A 23,490-nucleotide genomic window follows, 5' to 3' on the forward strand; every position below is an offset into this window, starting at 1 on the left:
AAACCCGAGCAAGCGGTTCTCGCCAAGACTTGACAGCTTCTTCCCGTCGGGAGTTTAATTCCCTTCCCTTGCTGTATACGGCATCCTTTGACGGAACGCGGCTTGGTAGACACGAGAAGACAGGCGTTCGGATGAGGCTTGAGACTGGAATGCGGGTTGCGGGAAAAATGATGAGCTTGACGCCAGGCTCAACAGCTACTAATTCAGCTCACACAGTAATAACTCTCAACTGTGGGAACGTATCTGTAGTGTGAGTTCGATCTCCGGCGAACCTTTTACATCAAATCATTGTCTGCGTCTCCGCTCGTCAAATGCGAGTCGGGGTCGAGTGAACATCAGCAATGCAGCCCCTGGTGCTTGTCCTGCAAGCTAGACACTTCGTGCAACCACCCGTGATATCGGACTCGGTCTCGATCATTTCAGCCCGAAAGAAAGGTGCTCTTAGTTACGTTATCATAATATCTACTTCTCTTCCTTCTCCGCGGTGGACTCTGCTGCAGGAACCGCCTCGTTCTCTTTGGGCTCATCATCCCTTTTTTCATCTGCGGGCTTTTCTATGACTGGCTCCACTACCTTGACCTGCTTAGACTTGATGATCTTTTGTAGGTACTCTCCCGTTTCCCCGAAGCCATCCAGCTTTCCGAGTTTTGTCGTGAGGAACTCAACGTCGTTATTCATACTGGGGATGGTCAGTTGGCTGGCTAGTTAAAACTCAACAGAACGTACCTTTTCAGACCAGCTTCAGTTTTGGGATCTGCTTCTCTAAAACTTGACCCAAGCTGATCCCTGTAGCTAGCAAACACAGGAAGCATGATCATTTGGATTGATGTATCAGGGAGATGCTTCGTCAGGACACGATGTAGAGTAGTTGTCTCCTTTGCCAATGTTTCCATGTATGAATGGACGCCCTTGTCTCCATCTGCTTCCCAGTCGATGGTCTTCATAGTTCGCGAGTGGATGGCTGCTCGGCCGCCCATGATCTCAACCAGTTTCTGGTAGATACTGTCTTGGTGCTCTTGTAATAGTCGTCTAATCTTGTCGAACTCACCCATGAGATTTGATACACTCGCTCCGGATCCAGCATGACGTCGCACAAATTCCCTAACATGTGGGATCAAAGTTGCTGTGAATGAGAGCGCCTGGGAGGCCAAGGCCAAATGCTTGGTGGTGATGTTCTTTAGCCCAGCTGACCGCGTTGCCCCGGCACCAAGAATAAGCTGTGTGCATCTTGAGTTGAAGAGCTGAAGATACGCAATTAATGATGTTGCAATATCAACAGTCATAGACGGTATACCGCTGATCAGGTGAGAGAACTTGGCAATTCCATCCAAACATAGAATGGCCGATTTTGGTAACATGAACGTCTCTGAATCGATTGTAGCAGTCCTGGTCTTTTCCTTGCCGGTTCCGTTTGTTTCAATTGCCTCTTCCTCATTGACAGGCTCCAATTCCGAACTAGGTATCCAAATCTTGGTACTGTCTGTCCACTCATGAGGATCATGCGTGCTGCTCCCCAGAATGGTATTCAGCAACTCCGTGTTCTTCTCGGTAAAATCTTTGGCATTCCACTGATCAGATTCCATCCCCTGAGCCAGTTTCTGCATTTCAGCGTCGCGATTCCGTTGCACGAAGTCCTTAATGTGTCCATTAACCACATTCTTGAGAGACGTGCCGCTTCGGCCAGATATCGACTCGCATTCGGTGGCAAAATAGAGGTTGAGTGTAAAGTAACGGAGGAAGAGGGTCAAAGGCAACTGTGCAGTCTGCTCTGCTCGAACCTTCAAGACCTTGACGATTTTCTCAATAGCCACATCAACGGCTTGGCCAAGGAGATTAGTAACGTCAAGGCTCTTGTGGAGCTCCTCTTGAACCTCGAATGTTGCACTGTTCATAGGATTGCTTGGGAATCTATCTGGTCTCGGACTGGATATCGGTGATCTGACTGTGGGAGACATCAACCCTTCCCCCTGTGGGTTCTCAGTGAGGGAGCTAGTAATCTCCAACAAGACCTTGACTTGTGTCGTAAGTCTCCTGAGTGTCTCTGTGACTCCGATGTAGATCTTGATCAGAAGATCCTCGCCATCCTCAGGATCCAAAGAGCGAAGATTCCGTGCCAAAATAGACGACTTCTCCTGATTTGATAGATGGCGGCCACCACTTGCAGTAGAAACTGACATCATTGATTCGTTATCATCATCCGTAGAACTGGGCAGGGGGCGTCTAATCAAGTTTCTGATTTCACGTAAGACAGACTCTCGGTAAGCGACAGTCGCTTCAGCGATGTGTTTTGCCCGATGTAGACCAACCATATTGGGGAGCAGCTCGGTCTTCAATTCGTCGGTATTTGTGAGATAGGTTGGAAAGACTGAAGGAGACCTGGCGTGGCTGCCTTTGGATCGACTCGCTGCGTTACTCCACCTAAGGAGAATTTCTTGGGATGATACGGATTCGACATGTCGTCGTAGATCACGGATTAGGATATTCTGGAAGTTGGTCTCGTATGCTTTTCCAATACGAGACCGCAAAATTGCTAGATCAGCGTGGACGCCTTGCAAAGCTGAAGCTGAACGCAAGTCCCGCAACTGAATATCATGTTCATTTGCAGCAGTGGCGTCTCTTTCGCCCGCAATAAGCTTTTCAAGAGAGTCGATATTCGCCAGTGCCTTATCGACTTCCCCTTCGTCCACTAGCGTCTCACAACTTGCAAGGCCATCTGCAATCTGCCTCAGCTGAAGCACAGCATCATTTAGCTGTCGCAGATTTTCTTGGCGCCTTCGCTGGTAAACAATCTGGAGGCCTCTGGTCGCGATTTCTTCGTCCAAAGCTTTAAGCTCTTTTCTGAGCGTCTTAATTCTCCCAACGGATTCCGCGGCCTCTGAGTGGAGTTCCTTCAACGATCCCAGCGCGGTAAAAAACGTCGTTGATGCGGTGGAGATGGAGTTGATGAGATGAACCTCGATAGTATCCATGTACCAAGACAACTTCTCTTGCAAAATTGCATTGGTTGCAAGAGCCTTCCTTGGCGCGGCAGCGCTTCCATTGAGTGAGCTTTGTCCGTCATCGGTGTTGGCGGGTCGGATAACTTCGGATCGTTCGCTCACAATGTCAAAAGTTCGGGGATTCTCGAGATGGAATTCATCGTCAAAGTACACAGTTGGGATTGTTGATAGAGGAGGTGGTCCATGCGTGGACCTTCGGATGAAGCCAGCACTTGGTCTTCTCACAGGACTATGACCATCATTCGAGTTCATCGAAGAAAGTGATGCAGTCGAGCCTTTCCGAGTTGGACGAGGCTTGGGGCCCGGCCGTAAGTATCCATCACCGCTCGATTCGGTCGGGGTATCCTGCCGGCTAGAGCGCTGCTCTTTGTTGGCCTCCTCGTCGCTCTCTTTCAACCGTTGAAGTTGTTCGTATAGGCTTCCGATCTGTGACAAGTAGGGCTTGAATTCCTCAGTGTCGACTTTTGTGATGTTCGTCAACGTTACTGGGGGAATATCCCGGGCCGTCGGGGGTTTATGCGCGGTTGAGGCTGGTGCTGAGGTGTGAGGCTGAAGACCAGTTCGTACAATTGGGGGTTGAAGAAGGGTTGAGATAGCTTCGGGAGGTTAGCTTTGCGATGAAAGATCCATGAAGTAAAACGAACCATTCTGACTTGACTCGTATACTGAAGCTGCCAGATTGCTGGGAGCACTGTCAAGGATACCTCCTACTGAATGGATGGAGCTCGCTGTAGAGCCACGTCGTGCTGACGGGTGGGGATGCATTGGTGCATGTCTATGATTGTTGCTGTACCCAAGTTAGTCTCGTCTGTTGGTATGAAATAAAGGCATAGAAGGCTACCTGTGGAAGGGAAGCTCCCCACGACCTATGGGCGACAATGATGCAAGGTTGTCCGCAGACTTGGCAGCGTCGGGAGAGCTGGGGGAGAACATGGTCAACGAGATTCGGATAAGCAAGAACAGCTTCAGAGGTGGATGCGTGATGTAGATGGTGTATTATTAGGGTATCATCGTTCAAAGAATTGGAAACAAAATGTGCACCGTCAAACGTATGTGATAGATAAGATTTGAAAGGACAATTAAGTAAAGAAAAAAAAAAAGAAAGAGTCTAGAATCAAGAATGCGCCATCATCACCAAAAAGGGTCTTGAATAGTACCTTCAGTACGTCGCCGTCTAGACACCTTGTAAGTTACGCAGCTTCCCCCCTAAACCAATTATTTCCTTGGAGTCAGCACGTGATGATAAGCGCCGAGCTTGATAACTGCCTAGGTACCTAGGCCCAGAGCTGCAACCACTATACGCACGCGTCGCGTCTCGAGGGGCTCCGCGTTTTCGCGTAAATTGACCCTAAGGTTACCCTTCCAACTTGCGGAGCAAAGCCCCTCCATCGATCCACAAGCAAGATCTCCAAACTCCCTGGTCGACTTTTAGGCTTGCAACGAAAGGAAAGGAGTGATTCACCAGATTATTCAAAATCACACAGCTACACAATGGATCGCGGATCAATCTACTCGGCTCATGTCTATGAGCCGAGTTACGCTGAGAATGGCGATACTCGAATGCAGCTCCAGACACAGCTCGAAACATTCATTCTTGACTTTCGACTGGATAACAACTTCGTCTACAGGTTTGCCCCAAATATCTATCCCTCGGCAGTCCTTCATAATAACAGTGCTGTAGAGACCAACTCCGAGAGAATGCCCTTCTCAAAAGATACTTCTGCGATGTCAACATCAACGACTTGATCAGCTTTAACGAAGAGCTCGCGCACCGGTTGACATCCGAGCCAGCAGAGATTATCCCTCTAGTAAGGACCACGCAGCACGCAATACATAAATTTCTAACAAGGCAATAGTTTGAAAATGCACTAAAAAAATGCACACACCGTATTGTCTTCCCCCATGAGCCCAAGGCCGAGATCCCTGATCACCAACTTCTTCTTCACTCGAATGCCGACGACGTCTCGATCCGTAACCTCGATTCCGTGGCCATTGCGCGACTGGTACGAGTCCCGGGTATTGTTATCGGTGCCTCTGTTATGTCGTCCAAGGCGACAGAACTCCATATCCAATGCCGCAACTGCGGGCACACACAAAACATTCCTGTCCTAGGTGGCTTCACAGGTGTCACTCTGCCTCGACAATGCGCCCGTAGCCGAGTCCCCAACGATCCAACTCCAAAATGTCCTTTGGACCCCTACTTTGTTGTTCACGAAAAGTCTGGCTTTGTCGATCAACAAATCATCAAGCTTCAAGAGGCTCCCGATCAAGTCCCTGTCGGAGAACTGCCTCGACACGTTCTCATCTCAGCTGACAGATACCTCACAAACAGAGTTGTTCCCGGATCGAGATGTACTGTTATGGGCATCTTCTCGATCTACCAAAATAAGGCTTCTAAGAACTCTTCTACCGGTGGTGCTGTAGCCATCCGTACCCCTTATCTCAGAGCGGTTGGAATCCAGACGGATATCGATCAAGCAGCCAAGGGAAATGCGACTTTCTCAGAGGAAGAAGAGCAAGAATTTCTGGAGCTCAGCAGACGACCCGATATATACAACGTGATGGCCGACTGCATTGCGCCCTCTATTTACGGAAACCGCGATATTAAGAAGGCAATTCTTTGCTTGCTGTTAGGTGGTTCGAAGAAAATCCTTCCCGATGGAATGAAACTAAGAGGTGACATCAACGTATTGCTTCTTGGTGATCCCGGTACAGCCAAGTCACAGCTTCTGAAATTCGTCGAGAAGGCGGCTCCTATCTCTATATACACCTCAGGAAAGGGTTCCTCCGCTGCAGGTCTGACAGCATCTGTTCAACGTGATCAATCTACTCGCGAATTCTATCTCGAAGGTGGTGCCATGGTCTTGGCCGACGGAGGAGTTGTGTGTATTGATGAGTTCGACAAGATGAGAGACGAAGATCGAGTTGCGATCCACGAGGCTATGGAACAGCAGACTATTTCGATCGCAAAGGCCGGTATCACTACTATTCTGAATGCGCGAACATCGGTCTTGGCTGCTGCCAATCCTATCTTTGGTCGATATGATGATATGAAGACTCCTGGAGAAAACATTGACTTTCAGACTACTATTCTGTCACGTTTTGATATGATTTTCATTGTCAGGGATGATCATAGCCGCGAGAAGGATGAGACAATGGCCAAGCACGTTCTCAGTATCCAGATGAATGGTAGAGGCGCCGAGGACATGACTGAAACCGAAATTCCTATTGACAAGATGCGACGATACATCACCTACTGCAAAACGTGAGTCACAATTCCAAGCCTTTTATTTTTATTCTATTTTATTTGTACTAATATCCGACAGACGTTGCGCACCCAGACTCAGTTCTGAAGCTGCTGAAAAGCTTTCGTCTCACTTCGTCTCTATCCGACGCCAGGTCCACGCTGCTGAGATGGAAGCAAACACACGTTCCTCTATTCCCATTACAGTCCGTCAACTAGAGGCTATCGTCCGTATTACCGAGTCTCTTGCCAAGCTCACCCTTTCTCCCATCGCCACTGAAGTACATGTTGACGAGGCCATTCGACTGTTCCTGTGCTCTACCATGGATGCTGTCAACCAGGGCAGCAACCAGGGCAGCCGCGAGTTGAACGATGAAGTTAACCGCCTCGAGACGGAGCTCAAACGTCGTCTACCTATCGGCTGGAGTACTAGCCTATCTACACTTCGGAGAGAAATGGTCGAAGGCAAAGGATACAGCGAACAAGCGCTCAACCGAGCGTTGATGGTTCTCCAACGGAGAGATACGATCATGTTCAGAAACCAAGGTGCACAGGTGTATAGAAATGGAGCGTAATGTGGCGATGAATGCAGGTAATGTAAAAGGCTGGTTTGTCAATTTCGGTAGATGTCTTGGTGGTAGACTGTGTTTACGAGTAATGAGGCGAGATCATTATGACTGTTGTATATGAACAAATTTTTAAAAGACAACAAGACTCGAAGTCCCATTATGGATCTGAATAAAATGGTGAATCGTTTCCCTGCTTGTCAGAGCAGGTACAGAGTACCTTTGACTACACGTGAGGTTGTTGCCACTGGGGTTGTTCAAGGGAAAAGATCCGCTCAATAATGGCTTACCAAGGCCCAGCTACACTGATCATATATTGGCCCATTCAATAAGCAAAATTCTGTTTTGAGAGAAAATATGAATTAAACGGAAGTAATAGAGACGCAACGGAAGGAAAGGGGGGATGCATAAAATACACCGCCGTACCAAAGTAAGGTCTTGACTTAAACAGAGACCAGCCATGGTTCAACATGTGGTGCGAGGTTTAAGTCAATAGTGCGTTGTTATATATTAGTCTTGTGCTGAGATGATGCATAGAATACATTTGACCTCCTCGTGCAATGGAACCAGACAAGTCTGGTGAGTTTTGTCCCCTGTATCGATTCCATCGTAACCAAACCCACATCCATGTTAACTCCAACCATGGAAAGAAATTCAATTTTACCAACATTGATGATACTTTCAGCGGGTTGGGCGATAATGGCCATCAGATGTGCTGAGGCCCAAATCCCTATCCCGTGAAACTTCTATATATGCTTAATTTGCATCATATATTAGACAAAAGGAGATGATGATCACTGGTGAGTGCCTCAGTGGATAGACTTGCTTGTACGAGTCTTTGTTAAACTGCGGCGAAGAGCATTGCTCGCCCGACGCTCCAATTCGGCCTCATGCGCCTCCTCGGCGGCCTGGTCCTCCGTGATGACCTCGTGCTTGGTGCGCATGCGCTGTAACACATTGGCGGCTTCGGCGGCAAACTCGCACTTCATACGGATAGTTTCTCCGTACTTGTAGAACAGGAACGGAAACGGGACACAAGCGACGGCCAGGAAGGCAGGGATGGAGCTGGCCCAATGAATTCCCAGGTCGTTGTACATGTACGTCGTGAAGAGCGGGAACGCGGCGCCAAAGAGGGAGCGCAGGATTGAGTTTGCAGCCAACACCGAAGCAGCGAAGATAACATCTAGAAGAGTTTAGCTGGAGGAGATGAGAAGAATCGCTGCAGCGGAACTTACATGAATCAATGAGGTAGTTCAATAGTGAAAGAAAGACCGAGACCAAGCCGCAAGCGAAAAAGGCCGAGCCGATAATAGACACAATCCAATGCACATCTTTGCCGTTGGTCCAGGCAAACCAGAAGAGGCCGACTGGGATAAGTATTGAGCCAACGAGTGAAGGGGGCAGTCTAGCTTCAGGAGGTGCATGACCACCTGCGGCTTCGGCAGCCCGCGTATATCGTTTTTGGTCCAGGATAGTACCAGTGACCGCAAATAACATTCCCACAGCGATGCCAGTGAAGGCAAGTCCTCCGATTCCTGGGCTCCATCCACGGCCCTTTTGGAAAACGATTGGGAAGGCAGCAAAGCAGAGATATAATGTTCCGTAGATGATGGCCATGTACAGCGAGGTCAGAAGAACAATGGGTTCCTTAAATAGCAATACCCAGGGACGAAGTATTGCAGTCTTGAGCTGTGTGGCAATAGTGGTGTGGGGACGACCGACATCAATCTTGGAAATATAAACCTTACCAGTCCTTTTGGAAAGGACAGCTGCTCGGCGACGCAAGAGATAGGGAGCATAGGTTTCGGGTATTACTAGTGAGTTAACAATCCAGACAACACCAGTAAAGACTGCCGTCATCCCTTCAACCCAACGCCAACCTTCGTTTTCTCCAAGAAACCCACCAGCAATGGGACCTATCGTAGAACAGTCAGCGTCTTCTTCGCAATGCCGAGAGCATACAAGCTTGTATGTCGAACTCTGTGTCGGGGAATGGCCTACCAATAGTAGGGCCTAGGAAAGGGGCCATAGCAAAGAGAGCTGTAGCAAGTCCTCTCTCTCGAGCATCGAACATGTCAGCAATGACACCACCCGCGTTGGTCAATGGTGATGATCCAAAAGAACCAGCAAAGAAACGAAGGACTATCAAGGCCGCCATGGTCGGAGCACCTGCGGCACCTGCATTGAACGCGGTCAAGGCCATGAAAGAGATAAAGAATGGAATCTGTCGACCATGGAGCTCTGAGATTGGAGCCCAAAGGAGCGGTCCTATAGCGAAGCCGAGAACAAACATCGAAATACCAAGTATGGCAACTTCAGTTGAGACATGGAAGTGCATCAAAATGGATCCAAGGCCTCCAGAGTATGTTGTACTGGCGAAGGTAACCGCAAGTGTTGCTATAGCCTGCAGGATGGTAATAAGCCACTTCTTTGATCGTGAGAAGTTTAATGCATTTCGACTGTCGTTCGGAAGAAACTCAACAAGGTACGGAGAGTCTGCTGTTCCGTGACCAGTGTAGTCGTAGTTAAGAACAGCATCAGTAACGCCGACTTGGTCAAGGATAAGGTTGAAGTGTGAGGTCTTGGCATTTATCTGCTGTGATTCGATGTCGGTTGCATTAGCTATTGTTGAAGAAGCTGAAGATGTAGGAGGTTGCAGCTGCGTAGCGACGGTCATGATGGCGATATGTATTACAGCCTCACAACAGTGTGCAGCCGCTGAAGGAGCCGATATAGACAGAAGTCCTGACGAGTAAACAGCTCAGTATAAGAAGCCGTGTGATATTTGTATGTACACCTCAAGACGGCACACTAGTATCTGATCTAGCAGGTCAGGAGCTAGGATAAGAGCAACCAAGAACGGCACATGCCAAGGTATTATATTCATCTCATGTTGATCTTAGTCCTGTCTGGTCCCTGGTCAGATTCACGGCCCGTCGTCGTTGGAGCAGGGAGCCGAGTAGAGCGTACAGACTGTTATCCTAGGTGACACGGATCGGCACATCCTCTATTAGTTGCTTATAGGCACGAAGCATCTTGCAAACACCAATGAATGCCACGCATGGGGTGCAAGATAGAAAGCATCACGTCTTCCCATCAGCCGAAATCCGTTTGAATCCCGTCCCGACACTCACTTTCCCTGTGGCTGCACTCGGTCATATAACATGTTGTCTATCAGTTGAAGCAACCTTGAGCTGAGGACTGGGGGGCCAACAGGATCGCATAGGGCGATGCGGTTATTCGTCAGCGCTTCTGATCGCCCACAGACTAACGAGGTGCGAATGCCCTTCCAGGGGAGGAGTATCAGGCCAATGTCAGCAATGACACTCTATCAAGCACGTCTCGACCCCCATCGGGAGATACCAGGCTGACTTCGATGAATACACATCAAAAAAGTGTTAGTGGCTATCAATCACATATCAATGAAGCCGAAACCCGCCGACACACCTGACTAATGTTAAGCAGTCACGTTTGCTAAAATGGTTTATTAGCAAGTCATCGGTATTCGGTATCTTATAACGCCGTTTTTTTGTCCGCGATTCGGATCCGAATGAGCCGGCGTATTCTTTCAAGCCCCATTAGGTTATTCATATCAACAAGACGGAAACTCAATTCGAAGCCTGGCCCCACGACCTCGTATGATAGCCTCCCGGACTCTTACGCCGAATAAATCCAGACTTGGCTCCGGATCGATCTTATTCCGTCAGATTAAGTCGAGAAGATGTTGGAGTTGCTCTTTAGTCACCTAATGGCGGGAGAATGCGTTGCAATGTGATGGTTGCAACATGGTGACCTACTAAGCTCGTGATATAAAAGAGAAAGTAAACGGCGTTCGGATCCATTCAAACAACCGTCTACCGACCAGGACAAAAAGTTGCCGAGGCGTATCAATCACGTAAGATGGGAGGAATTGTTCGATACCACGCTGTCTTTCATCTTTAAGTTATACCACAATTCTTTCATCCTTGATCGAGAAGGCGCAGATCCAATTCTTCAGGAACCATTCGTCGTTATGGATTTGATCTTAGTGGACTGTGATATGACGTCTTGTTGTTTGCCGAAAGCAATGCCCTTGGCTTTTCCCGTACTGCCGGTTTAATCTGCAAGACCTTCCCACTCATCTTCGTCTGTGTCAGTTCCTTGACTTGCATCGAAGGCGATCTGTCGAGCATTAAGGCCATGTGCTGCAGCACTGCTTGTACTCTCGCTTTCTGAATCTTTATCTTCATCCTCTTCCTCTTGGTGGTTCCTATCGCCACTGTCATCATCTCTTGCGGTTAGTGAGACATGCTCACCAGTCGTTTTCAAGACTGGCATACCGAGCATGTCACGGATGATCGCACCGCTGTCGTCTCGCAGGTAAGGACCCTCGTTGCCGGTAGTCTCGAAATTCTGTACATCGGGCCTCACAAAACCAGCCACAAAAAATCCCATAACACCTTGCCCGTCGTCCTTATAAGAGCGAATGCAAGCTTCTGCTATTTCTTCATCGCCCCCACTGGCTTCAGGTAGTCCTCGAACGGGCCATTCTCTCAAACCAGAAACTTGATCTTTCCGCAAAAGAATGCGCCAACCCTTTTCCTTCGCAATGTCAGATTCAAGAGCTCTCACGACAACACGCTCGTTTTCTTGCATGTGAATTGAACAAGTAGAGTATGTAATTCGTTTTGCTGCTGGGAATTTGAAGGCGTGTAATAGAAGCGTCAGTTGGAAAGAAGACAGCGCCTCCAAGCGTGCTTCTAGGTCCTTCTCCGACTTGATGGCGGTCTCGTTACCGTCATCGTCTATCATGATCCTGTCCTCAGACGCCTCTGCCTGCTCATGTTTCCTCTTGCGGCTGTTTTGCTTTGCTGCTGGACCCTTTCCCGTGCTGCTGATACCTTCTGGCAGGTGAAGGTCCGGCATCGAATCCCGTCCGACAATACCACTTCCTGAGCAACTTGGATCCAATAGCAAAGCTCCGACTGACTTGTACTTCTCCGCTATGGGGTCGACCTGCAGGAAATCTTGACCAAATCCAATTTTTGTCACAGGCTTCGAACCTGCAATTTTGACCATTTTTTCCAGAGTTTGTGCTCGTCGAGAATCTTTTTCAAATGCATAGATTGTTTGCTCTGGTGCATTGGACTCGGGTCTGTGTTCTTTGAGGATTGCTGCCAAGTGAGTTGTCTTATTGCCAGGAGCAGAGCATGCGTCGATCAGGTCGCCATCCTCTACTCTGGGGTCTAAGAGATAAGCAGGGAAGCAAGAGGCTTTATCTTGTAGAATGATTTTGCCAGTTGTGTACGCCTCTGTTTTTGTGAGATCGATTCCTGCAGTGATGGCCAGAAGGTTTGGCACATGTGGGTCAACGTATATGAGTCTTCCAGCGTTCGTGACAACCTCCTTGATGGATGTGGCTCTAGTGTACTTGGAGAAAGTCGTTTCCAACTGTTCTTCGAGTGTACTCTTTACAGCATTGACACGAACCCAACGAGGGTAATTCGCTTCTTCGCCAGCGCATTGTCTCTCAACTTGCTCTTTCAAAGCTTCGAGTGTTGGCATCTTTCTCCGAAGCCGTGCAAGCTTGAACTCTGAGCTTATGCGTCCTTTATGCCTCTCAATTGATGCACGAAGTCCATGGCCTTGTGGAAGAGCAATTCCCTTCTTGGCCAACAAGAGGTCATGTACAAGAAGTAATGACAATGTCGGAGTCAGCTGCGTGGATGATTTAGTAAAGAAGGTCCGGAGTCTAGCGTAACGATGGGCTGCAAACCTTGCGCTCAAGTTTCAGGAGCTCTGATCTCTCAATCACTTCTTTCAGAATGAGACTCCATTTGCAGCTCTCTAACACCAAGGCGTAAACTTGATTTGGTGCAGATTTGAGATTTTTCTTCTTGAAAACACGCGACTTGAGACTACCGCCTTCAAACGATGAGCCCGTCAGGATCTCTGCTGCCTCATGATAAAGAGACATTTTCAAGGTGGCTTTGAAGGAGGAAGTGTCGTATGGTGAAGAAGAAAATGGAAGAGAGAAAGGCTGGTCGTTCGTTCAATTTTAACCGAACTTTAGCCGATGGAGAAAATCTGTATAAGTGAATATTCTGTGTGCTGTATCCTCTTCGCGAGAATTGAGGAAGGTTTTTGGGAATGCGAATGGACGAAGGCGTAAAGTTCAATAGGGTGTAATGTTGATCTAGAGCCCCTGACGATGAACGGAGGCTGTTGCAGTAAGTTGAGAATCCGCGTTCCCAGGCTGACACTCGATTCTTCATTCGAGCAATATGGTCCTTAGTAGGATTATTATGGGTGCAACTACTATGCCAATCTGAGTTTGAGGACACTTTGATCACTGCTATGTGCTGTGAGTTAATGTATTTTGCATATGCCCTGGATTCGTAATGGGCAAAAGATATGCGCTCAAGCGCTTTGGGCCCTTGGCAAGCAAGGTATGTCCTCCATAAATGTACATGTGTAGAAGCGAATCATCCAAAAACTTTCTTCCTTCCCCTCAATTCCATTCCCTTGCACCACGCAAACTTGAATCGAAATGCCTGTCCATGAAATCGCCAACCTTATATTTTCCAGTCCAAGGAAGCGAAGTGGTCACTGGACCCCTATACAAGATGCTCCGTAGATGCACCATGGCAAGAAATGTTAGAAAATCTTTTCTCCACCTAGACTGCCATTCAAAGTATGTTATTAGCAGACCAAGTTCGCCAGTCTGCTATGCTTAGCGGCGGAGGTGGCTACGGCGGCGGAGATGGTTGTGTCCACTGCCATGGTGGTGAGCATGTCGTCGAACATGATCTCGCTTGTAGGCAGGAGTGTCAGCCTCAGTTTGAGCAGGCACACTGGCTGTTTGTGTGATTGTGACGGTGTTCCAGACGGTATGAACTCTGGTTTTGCACTTCTTGGGCTTTTCAGGCTTGCCGAAGATTTCGGTTGGCTTGGGGGCACTAGAGAGAACATCGGTTGCTTGAGCAGCCGCCTCGGAGACTGCTGCAGGATGGGAAGGTAGAGTAGGCTTAGGGATAATTGGTTCCTCATGGATATCAGTGGAATCAGAAGCGGGCTTGGTGTAGCCGGGAACTTCAACGGCAGTGGTCTTCTCCCCAGAAGCCGGCTTGCTGGCGGAAGGTTCGATAGAGGGCTTGCTAGGGCTGCTCTCCTTATCGCCGCCGGAGGGCATTGAAGGGACCTTGTCGCCATAAGAAAATCCACTCAAAGGGTTATTTCCAGGGAGTTTGCTCAAGGTGCCGGTGATCTTTTCATCAACCTCGGACTCGATAGTGCAGTCGCCTTTGTTGAGGCCGTAAGTGAGGCCAGGGCAGTGGTCCATACCCTCGGTACCAGCGTTACAGGTGTCAATGATGTGCTGGAGGAGATCTTCGTCCCAACCGGCCATGAAGTCGGCATGGCTGCTGTATCCAGTAACGTCACCATTGGAAAAGACGAAGGGCTGTTTGCCCTCACCCTCAGTCCAGCGGCCAGTAAACTTGTCGGTGCGCCAGTAAGCCTCGTAGAAAAGGTGAGGAACGTGAATCCAACCCTTGGGGCAGTCGAGGTAACCGTCATTGTCCTCGGGGTAGGCCATGTTGTTCTTGAAGTCGGTGAGGCCAGCCTCGGGATTGTAACAAGAGGGAAAGTGGACATCAGCTCGGAGGGGAGAGTATTTGCCATCACAAGTTCGATCAGGGAAACCGACACCCTCACCCTTGTTGACAGGATCACCAACACCTGCCAACTTGCCATCAGACTTAGCATCCCAAGATGGGAGCGTGTAATCGTTGTTCAAGCGGGGGCAAGTCATTCTGGCAGGATTGACAGGACCCTTTGAAGGGTCAAGATTGGGCTTGCTGCCAGCCTTTGGCATGGTACGGGTCATAGCATCACCAGCAACGATCTGGAGACCAACAGGGAAAGGCTTGATATCATCGTGTGTCTTCTCGAAACTGGTCGCTTTGTCAGTAACATGCGCAAGACAGTACGATAACTGGGAAAATGAAGGGCTGGAGTGGCGCAATGAGACAAGGCAGTGCTCTTACAAGTAGTAGGCGTTGAAGTAGTCGAACTCAACATCTTCAAACTCCCCAGATTTGGGGTCATGGAAATAAAGAGTGGGAAACCAGTAGTTACTGTTGTCGCCCTTGACAAGCGCGTTGCTGCACTTTGACTTCTGGAGATCCTTCCCGGTCGCCTTGGTGCTGAAGCCACTGCCACCCATGATGTGGTGGACATGAGTGGAAGTCTGGCCAGGGAAAAGGATAGGATCCATACGACCTCTAGTGAGCTGGTCGTTGGTGAAGCGCAAGACGGCGAAGGTTCCCGTCTCGTGAGCAGCAGAAGCGGCGCCGGCGAGAACCGCAGCGGCGGTAGCGTAAACGGACTTCATGATGGTTGACAATGATAAATGTTGGTTAAAGGTATCAAGTTTATGGTTTAACCGCACGGAAAGATTTTCGACAGCGGAGTGAGAAACGATGTAAATGCTAGCGTCGAGATCTCTGGGATTTGAGCGCTGAGAATGAAACCTGATTCTTCTTCAAGAGGAAGCAGACAAGTGTAAAGCGGGGAGGGCACGCAGGTGATACCGGAGCACCTGTGAGAAGAAAGAATGTTTCGCAACCGTCCAGTGACTATGTGAAGTGCAAGTGAATCAGAGCCGACGGATAGATCGTGGTGGTTGACAGTGGAAAAGGAGGGTACAAGCAGTTCAGAGAAAAGAAAGGTCTGAAGCTGCTCTGAAGAATGAATGAGTGAGTAAGTAAGTAGAGCCGAAAAAGAGAAAGGATAGGACGTGCCCAGCAGTGCAGTGTACGAGGGAAAATAAGATAAATAAGAAAAAGAGCGTGTGGAAGGATGAAGAGAAAGAAGTATGTTGGACGAGGATCAGAGGTAAAGGTCTCTGTGTGAACGGGGGACTGAATTCTTTAGGATCCATTCATTCGCTGCAGCCGCCAACACTGGCGCACAGCGCATAAGGCTGCTATAATCAGCACTGCACCGGCCCTGTCACTGCGGCCACTTTGATATTCTCTAAACGCGTGCACGTCCATCATTGGTTTCTTGGCTTTCTCATCATTGAGGTTGTCTATTTGATCAAAGGATTATGATGATGGAGCCTATGGGCGTGGCGAGCTACTATTCCCCCGTTTTTACTAACGGCCAGGGCCCATTCAGGGGTCATCCAAGCCTCCAGGCGTTTTCGGAACTTTCTAGTGTAGCGAAATGGTGAAAGAGGATTGGCTACAACGGCTCACGCCACATATGGGGGTCATGTGTAAATTAAGGTATTAAACCTTGATTTTTTTGCTCGACTTTGTCGTGATAGCTGATGAAGAGGCAGGAGACAAAGTCAGATGAAACAAGCAAGAGTTGGGTCAGCAAAGAGCGCTAATATCCAGAGATACCATTGGGTATTTGTTCTCGGTTTTCATAGGGCTGGTCAGAGTCTATATTGCAACGTATATGCGTACCTGCATCGAAAACCCTCAGTCATGGCGGTTGGCGCCCAGGTTAGTGGATGATGGACAGGGGAACTTGACAGGGGCCGTGAACCACCCTCCACACCTACGTAGAAAAAAACAACTTCCTCAGTGAATGTTCCTCATAAGGTTAGTAAGGTAGGAAGGCGGTAACGACTGCAAGCAGTGTACAACAGAGATGCGCTGGCGGTCGGTGTGACTTGGAACCGGCCCAGTCATGTTTGATTGGTGGTGGTGGAATTGAAGAGCTACAGTCCGTATTTCTGCACTCCGACTTCATCTGCTGTGATACATCGATCATGAAGATGTTTGCTCAGACTGATTATGCGCCACAACCGCAGTTGCAATACGAGCTGCACAACCGTCACTCCTCGTCTTCTACTACTAAGCACACAGAACAGAAAAGGTTCAGAACAAAGAGGACCGGCCCGTCAGATCTTGGAGATTACAGGGTCACACCCTAAAGTGCCTGCAGATCGTGACCTGGTCTGAAACAACAGGGGTCTTGTTGGTGTTGCAGGGGTAGAGCCATGGGCTTAATCTGGATGACTGAGATGGTCCTTGGGCGATCAACGACTATAACTATTGACGGTTAGTTCACCTGATGACAATTCGATAGTCAATTATATGCTGTCGCCACCTCATTCTGAACAGCCAAGTATACACATTTCTCAACCTTCAATCCCCCGTACTGTCATGAGCAATGCAGAAAACCTCAGGCTGATCCTTGTACTATTACTTGTGGCCGCGAAACGGAGCGGGTGTTTCAACCCTGGAGCAACCTAAACTGGGGTTCAGAGAAACAAACAGTGTATCCTTGTCTTCACTCGACGACCTTTATCGTTTTCGTTTCCCTCTGTTGAGCCTCCAAGCAGTATCCGAACATCACTCATAATTACGCGTTGCTGGTTTTGCGCCACTAATCCCCAGCAAGGGGTCGACAATCGTTGGATTGATCTGGGCTGTTAAAGACAACCTCGCGTGGCTTCTGCCTTTCTCTTTCTTGTCTGTTTGAGGATTACCTAAAGCTCCACCGAAATGACCTGAAACGCGCCAGGATTCTCCCTGATTGTTAACCAAGGGAGCGCTGTCAACCGTTGAGTCCTCTTCAACTCCTTAACTTTGAAGACTGGCTCTGAAAGGTAATCGGCTTTGTTCGATGAATTGTTCCCGCCGAGATGGGTTAAGCATCTATCTACGCTATGTCGTAAGTTATCTACAGGGAAACGGCTCGACAACTCCTTTTTTAGGCTGTCTCAATTAGACTGTATAGCTGGATTGTATTGGTTAATGCGCATATCCCTTCTGCAGCTGCTCTTCACCACCAGGTCTCAATTTGGAGTTAATGTCTCTTCCTTCATCAACGGCAATGTGTGCCATGAAACGCCCGACTATTCCGCGAGCGGTTTCGAGGGACTATTATTTGTCCGTAGTAAGAATCGATGTTAAGTCAGTAACCATCCACTAGCAAACATTATGGACTTTCTTCAGTTGTGATGGTATAAATGCAATGCCAAATGACAATAGCTCTTAGCCATGCCTATACCAGTTTCTCAAGGAAACGCAATGCCTCTACTGATAGAGATATACCCCTCAACAAACATCAGTCAACGCCGGCCCTCACACAATATAAGATATCGGCTTGATGCCGTGCTAGCATGTTAACTTTTTATTTACATTGAAAGTTAGCTGGATAGAGGTACTGGGATCCAACTCACTGTCTATCTAAGAACGCATAACTACACATGCCTCCATGGTGATTTTCTGATCCTCGAGTGACAGAAACTTCGATGAAGCAGTCAACCGGCCATTTAGTATTGGCTAACTGCACCAGTCCATGATTGATCATTTCACGACGTCTCAAACCACCAGGCCCGTTCACCACTGCGTAAGCTTTGATGATAGGTGGAATGTCAATTCGTCATTCAGACATATCTCATAGAAGGCAACTGGAGCCGTGGAATCATCGTCATTCAGAACAGGCTTCAAGTTGTACGAAAGTCACACATGCTTGGCAAATGAATACAGGTATCCGCCATCCAGCTCTTGCAATCTTCGGTTGATCAGTCTAGGCATGGGGCCTATTCAACCTTCACACCTACCTACATAAAGTCCAAAAGAGAGACTTGGATAATAGATTGAACAGTATATCATTCAATTCAGCCACAAATGCATTTGTATAAGCCAGTGTGAGCCCTAGTCTTTCAATATTGGCTAGTTACATTTGTGTTAATCAAAGCGTTTTCAAGGTTAATATGTCCATGACTAGGAATGGCCTACCCTGCGTACAGTGACAATGCTTGGGAACAAAGCCCAAGCAAGATCAAAATAAAGTTCCAAGTTTCGCTGTGTAGAATATGAAAGCTAGCCTTATTACAACAAATGGCAATCATACCAAATGGTGCTGGACTTTGAGTCGACTGCCAGAACAAAATATGTGGTTATATTTTCCAATTTGACTCTATAACGAACTTCGTGATGCATGCTATCTCAGTAGATATTGTCCTGGTTTAGTCACCATCAGTGATATATTCCCTGATGTCAAGTTCAGAGAACCGACGGCCAAGAAAACAATGCTGCTGCTGAAGAGACCCAACGATATATAGAGAAACTCTCATTTCTCTTCCCCATTTTATCAGGAGTACGAAAATAAAAATTGCATGATCTCTGTTCCGTCCCTTTGACGAGTAAGGCACTATCAAAGCCACCAACAGGCCAATTCGTGGCATCAAAGATATAGAGATTCCTGATATGGTACTGGACCAGTCATGAGCTCACATAAAGTTTCATGCATATACTGCCGCTGGAAGAACATGTCAATGATATGAACCCCTTAACATCCGTTGGTTGTATTGTTATGCAAGCCCCCATTATTCGGTCAGAGACATGCTCGTAGTCTGTTTGCTATCCACGGCTGACGGGGGATATCCTCCGTTTTCTGTATAAGCTCTCTCGAGAGTCAGCCGATGTCTCGGACGAGACCTCCTCTCACCGTTATGCGGAGATGGCAGATCGACGTCAAATTCCATGAACAAAACGTCTCAGGGGCATAGTCATGCGCTTTCAAGAAGTACTTTTTACACGGGCGTGCATAAAAGCACTGAATGTGGGAAATCTCGATATCAAGCCACTCACACCAAACTGGACAGCCACTTTTGCAATGCATCCTGAAACAGCCGCTGTTGATGTTGTCAAAAGCACGTAATCGGTAATGTGTGGCGTGCGGGAGGGATACTAGTGCTGCCGGTTTATCTCAAATGGGTTTGCTTGAGACATTTTCATGCAGAAGACTTTACCATGCGCTGACATAGTAAACTTCCCTTACATGCTGTACCCCCTCGGCCCATGTAATATATCAGGAGGCTGAGCCAGTAGCCAGGAATGGTGTGTTTACTTTTTTTCCCTGATAAACACTCACGTACTAATTCGATACAGCTTCCAGACCTTTAGAAAACTCCCGCTTGCCTCACATGCCAAGCTTCACGGTCTGGTCAAGCATCCAATCTGTAAGCAGGGACACGATAGGAGAAGCGAGAAAGGGGAAGAGGAAGAATGGAGCTTTAGACATTAACAATCGCACTTCGAAGGCGTCTTGAGCTCTGGCATAGCTAGGATTGATGTCTTGATGTCGGCTAACACAACGTTGGCAACGAATCTGCTGTTGCCAGTTGCTCGATTCGCCACATAATTAGTCATATGCAAGAAAGACACATGTGCCGTACCATGTTGAGCTGAGTCCTGTATAATGAGGGGCAGCGCCGAGAGGCGACACGAGGGATGAGTTGCTGGATCAAAGATGTGTCTCAAAACCTGGTGTCTTTCTCCGGGCCTTGGCGTGATCGACAATGAGCGTGATTCAGAAAACACCATGTCAGATTTGCCTCTGCTTGTCACTCACATATCATCGATGAGTGGAATGTTACAGCACGATTTCTCCGGAGACTCATCTCGAATGCCTTTCTCCGGAATCGGCCGAGGGCTGAAGCCCGAGCTAGAAACAACGAAACTTGTTCGCAAGAGTCTCCTTATCGTGCAAGTCCAAGTTCTCCCTTTTCAGTATTTTGACATCCATCGTCAAGGTGCGAGATCAGGTGTCGTATGGCATCTCTCCCTAAGGAAGCGATACCATACTCTCGGAGATTTGCCTTGACAAGCGATCTCTGGGTTAACTAGTTGAGTATCTCATTCGAGATCAGATAACAGAGCTTCCCAGACACCCAATAGATGCGGGAGCTTGCGTAGTTCCCGCATCAGATTCAACCGCTTTTCGGTTTCTACCAACTTCGGGCAAGTCTCACGAGTTTGGTTTGAGGGTGGAGATAGAAGAATAGCAGACATTGGTAGTATGAGACCCAGGAATATTCCGAAAATGATGGGTTATTGAGCAGTGATTCTGAAATTGTCTAATGTTTATTAACTAAGGTTCTGTCTGGCACCCGCTGATCGACCTGGGTGTGTGTTTAACAAGGGCAGCCGTCTGGAAACGGCTGATTCGCCAACTTTGATATCTGTGAATGTGAAATAGCTTACTGAATGCGACCAACTCCCTTCCTCCGAGATGGTTCAGCATGATACTAGTTGCCGATCAACTCAGCGTAGTGGTGTGGTGCTGCCAATCTCTTGGATACCCTCCTAGACAGTTGGGCAATAAAAGAACGTTGAACTTAACGACAAAGAATAATGCTGCCCCGTCACAAAGTTTTCTGTCATCTGATCTCTTCTCGCGAAATCTCACTTTGATATCCTAACAAGTACTAGTAAACTTGACCTATCACATTCAACAAGTTGCACGCATCTTGCCACTTTTGCACAAGCTCATTGATCCAGTCACTGCTTTCATTAGAAGCATTCAAACCTCCCCAGTGAGCGGCCATGCAGTTGAATTTCGGTGAAAAACAATTCACTACACAGCTTGCTTCGTGGACGCACACAGAAAACATCTGGTTTGGGTCCGAAAGTTCGACTGGAATGCGACTATGACTCGTGGCCCATGTACCACTCTTACTCGATCGTCCGAATCTGGTCATAACAGCTAGGTTCTGGGAAAGGCTCTGAGGCCATGCAAAGGAATAAACATCATGCACCTGGAGTCATGGGAATACCTGCGCATCCTGGCTGCAAGGGACAAGACACCCCAGCCATTGTTAAACTTGTTGTTCAAATAATATTAGTGCCAGAAGAGAGTGAATTCTATTCGTTGTGGGTCGACTTCTTGGTATCATGCATCCGCGGCTGGATGTGATATGCTCCGTTGAGCCATATATGACCTTTCCCAAGAGGAGTTGTGATTTCTAACAGGCCTTTGGGGCTCTTGACGAGAACAACGAGGGATCATGTAGGACGAGAAGGAGAATACATGTTGTCTTTATTCCATAAGTTGTGATTTTCACATAGTGCCCCTTCCCGACATGAACTTATATGCTGAAACTCTTTTAACTGAAGCATGCCTTGCCGAAACAAATGAAAACTGTGGTATAATGAGTACTTCAGAACAAACCTTCATTCTGTAGCGCAGTATAGAAACACCCAGGTAGCATCGTCAATCAGTATAGCGCCGTATTATCCCATCCGTATACGTGTATAACCCGAAACATGCCTGCCTTGAAAACACATTGAACGCCTTGTATATATTATGTTGCGTCTTCACTATCGCGCCGAACGGCGTCGCCTCTTTCCTTGCAACGTAGCTTCGCCATCATCTTGCTCTCCGTCGCTCGAATCGTCGTGGCTCCTGGCATTTTTGGACCGGTCATTTCCCTTCTTGATAGAAATAATACAGCCTTGTTCTTTAAGCCGCTTGGTCAACTTTGTACTAGCCTGCATCCCAGGAAAGTCTTTTGCTGTATAGACAGTAAAAACATCGCTCTGAGCGTCAACTAAAGTCGGAAAGCGCTTGACCTCTTTTGCACGGATCGGGTCAATTTTGACCAAGGTGAAATGAAGGCGAAATGAGCCAGGAGTTCTGCAGGATAAGTCTGGGAAGCAGAAGAAGCAACCTTCCTCGCCATGTTCATCCTTGCCGACGAACGGGGCACTGACTAGTAAGCCCATGAGTCGGCGTTGTTGCCGATACTCTTCAGGCATGAACGAGGCATCACAGGACCCAGATTCATCGTAAATAGAGCAGCTCATCACGTAGTGAGGATAGCGCAGATGTTTTACTGTCTCCTCTTTCGTGAGATTGGCACCTTCAATGAGAAGCTGGACGATTGGCGGTGGATCGATTACTCTCCGGTCTCTTTCCCCAAATCCACATGATCGAGCAGCAATTGGTTGCTGCCGTATCTGGAGCCTAAAGCAAACATCGCCTGAGCGATTGTTCACGCTCATGCTACCGCCGCGTCCCTCGTCAGTGGTAAGAATATCGGATATTCTCATAAGATCAGGCCTTGGTTCAGTTGGAGATACCATAGGACTATTCGAATCAGGCAGTCCACCATCGGTTGTAACAGCCGGGTTGAAGCGATACCCTGTGAAGGGAGGAACGGCACACATATCGATTGATGATCTATGCTGACCATGTACAAAGGCGGATGGTTGGTCCTCTGACACTGAGTGCAGTCCCGGCGCATATACTGGGTGGTGACCTTGCACATGGTCTACCGTTTCGCTATTTCGTGAAAGAAAAGAAGATGGAGTTTGGGGTGGACGGACTTGCTGTCCAGCTGTAAGGTCAGAAGCATAAAGCCTAGGTGGCGGGGGAGGGTGATGATGTTGGTTTTGAGGCACAGAGCCTGGCATTTCGGTCAGTTGGTAAACATGGCCAGTTCGTGGGTGCTGAGGATGCTGCGGATGTGAAGGACGACGATGGTCGGGTCCTACGGTGAGTAGGCCCGTCTGGGAATACAGTTGTTGGTCATAATGAGAGTGAACTGGACCCCGAGGAGGGTGATGGGTGTCTGGGGCCCAATTCATTATTGTCGTTGCGTGTGGATGTGGCATGGCCTCCGACATGGTCTGTGGCATCGCGTTTAACCGCTGTGATGTTCGCGCGGCGGTCTCGACAGCTGTGAGAGACATGAACGTTGTGGAATATCCTGGTTCAGTCAGGAAGGATTGCCCTCAACATAGATGTATGGGAAAGAGAGACGCCAGTGTCGAGCTTATTAGTGGAGGATCAGTGGCGGCTTAGATCGGTTGCATCAACAGCTAACTTATACCCAGGTACTCCGTACAGAACCCTTCGGTAGTATCCAATAAGGGAATAGGATCAA

The 23,490-nt window shown here is 48.2% G+C and overlaps 6 protein-coding genes across 6 annotated transcripts; 1 reads left to right on the forward strand and 5 right to left on the reverse strand.

The window, feature by feature from the left end:
- Nucleotides 1-462: 462 nt before the first annotated feature.
- On the reverse strand, nt 463-3,932 carry BKA55DRAFT_684594 (Vps54-like protein-domain-containing protein; the record flags this gene model as incomplete). The annotated part of the gene is made up of 4 exons (XM_046198665.1): nt 463-679; nt 727-3,595; nt 3,644-3,786; nt 3,841-3,932. The coding sequence occupies 4 exons, from the start codon at nt 3,930-3,932 to the stop codon at nt 463-465; spliced, it is 3,321 nt and encodes a 1,106-aa protein (XP_046055147.1).
- Nucleotides 3,933-4,490: 558 nt separating this feature from the next.
- BKA55DRAFT_534109 (MCM2/3/5 family-domain-containing protein) lies at nt 4,491-6,818 on the forward strand (the record flags this gene model as incomplete). The annotated part of the gene is made up of 4 exons (XM_046189557.1): nt 4,491-4,627; nt 4,681-4,807; nt 4,856-6,264; nt 6,326-6,818. The coding sequence occupies 4 exons, from the start codon at nt 4,491-4,493 to the stop codon at nt 6,816-6,818; spliced, it is 2,166 nt and encodes a 721-aa protein (XP_046055148.1).
- Nucleotides 6,819-7,618: 800 nt separating this feature from the next.
- BKA55DRAFT_589750 (major facilitator superfamily domain-containing protein) lies at nt 7,619-9,486 on the reverse strand (the record flags this gene model as incomplete). The annotated part of the gene is made up of 3 exons (XM_046194994.1): nt 7,619-7,992; nt 8,045-8,725; nt 8,811-9,486. 3 exons carry the CDS (start codon nt 9,484-9,486, stop codon nt 7,619-7,621), a joined length of 1,731 nt encoding a protein of 576 aa, XP_046055149.1.
- Nucleotides 9,487-10,904: 1,418 nt separating this feature from the next.
- Nucleotides 10,905-12,765, reverse strand: BKA55DRAFT_684597 (S-adenosyl-L-methionine-dependent methyltransferase; the record flags this gene model as incomplete). Its single annotated transcript, XM_046198666.1, has 2 exons — nt 10,905-12,506; nt 12,565-12,765. 2 exons carry the CDS (start codon nt 12,763-12,765, stop codon nt 10,905-10,907), a joined length of 1,803 nt encoding a protein of 600 aa, XP_046055150.1.
- Nucleotides 12,766-13,521: 756 nt separating this feature from the next.
- Nucleotides 13,522-15,183, reverse strand: BKA55DRAFT_534112 (uncharacterized protein; the record flags this gene model as incomplete). The annotated part of the gene is made up of 2 exons (XM_046189558.1): nt 13,522-14,743; nt 14,837-15,183. 2 exons carry the CDS (start codon nt 15,181-15,183, stop codon nt 13,522-13,524), a joined length of 1,569 nt encoding a protein of 522 aa, XP_046055151.1.
- A 6,739-nt stretch (nt 15,184-21,922) lies between these two features.
- On the reverse strand, nt 21,923-23,191 carry BKA55DRAFT_589753 (velvet factor-domain-containing protein; the record flags this gene model as incomplete). Its single annotated transcript, XM_046194995.1, has 1 exon — nt 21,923-23,191. The coding sequence occupies one exon, from the start codon at nt 23,189-23,191 to the stop codon at nt 21,923-21,925; it is 1,269 nt and encodes a 422-aa protein (XP_046055152.1).
- Between the last annotated feature and the right edge of the window lie 299 nt (nt 23,192-23,490).

The sequence above is a fragment of the Fusarium redolens genome (genome assembly GCF_020744475.1).
Source record: "Fusarium redolens strain MPI-CAGE-AT-0023 chromosome Unknown BKA55scaffold_2, whole genome shotgun sequence".
Taxonomy (NCBI): Eukaryota; Fungi; Ascomycota; class Sordariomycetes; order Hypocreales; family Nectriaceae; genus Fusarium; species Fusarium redolens.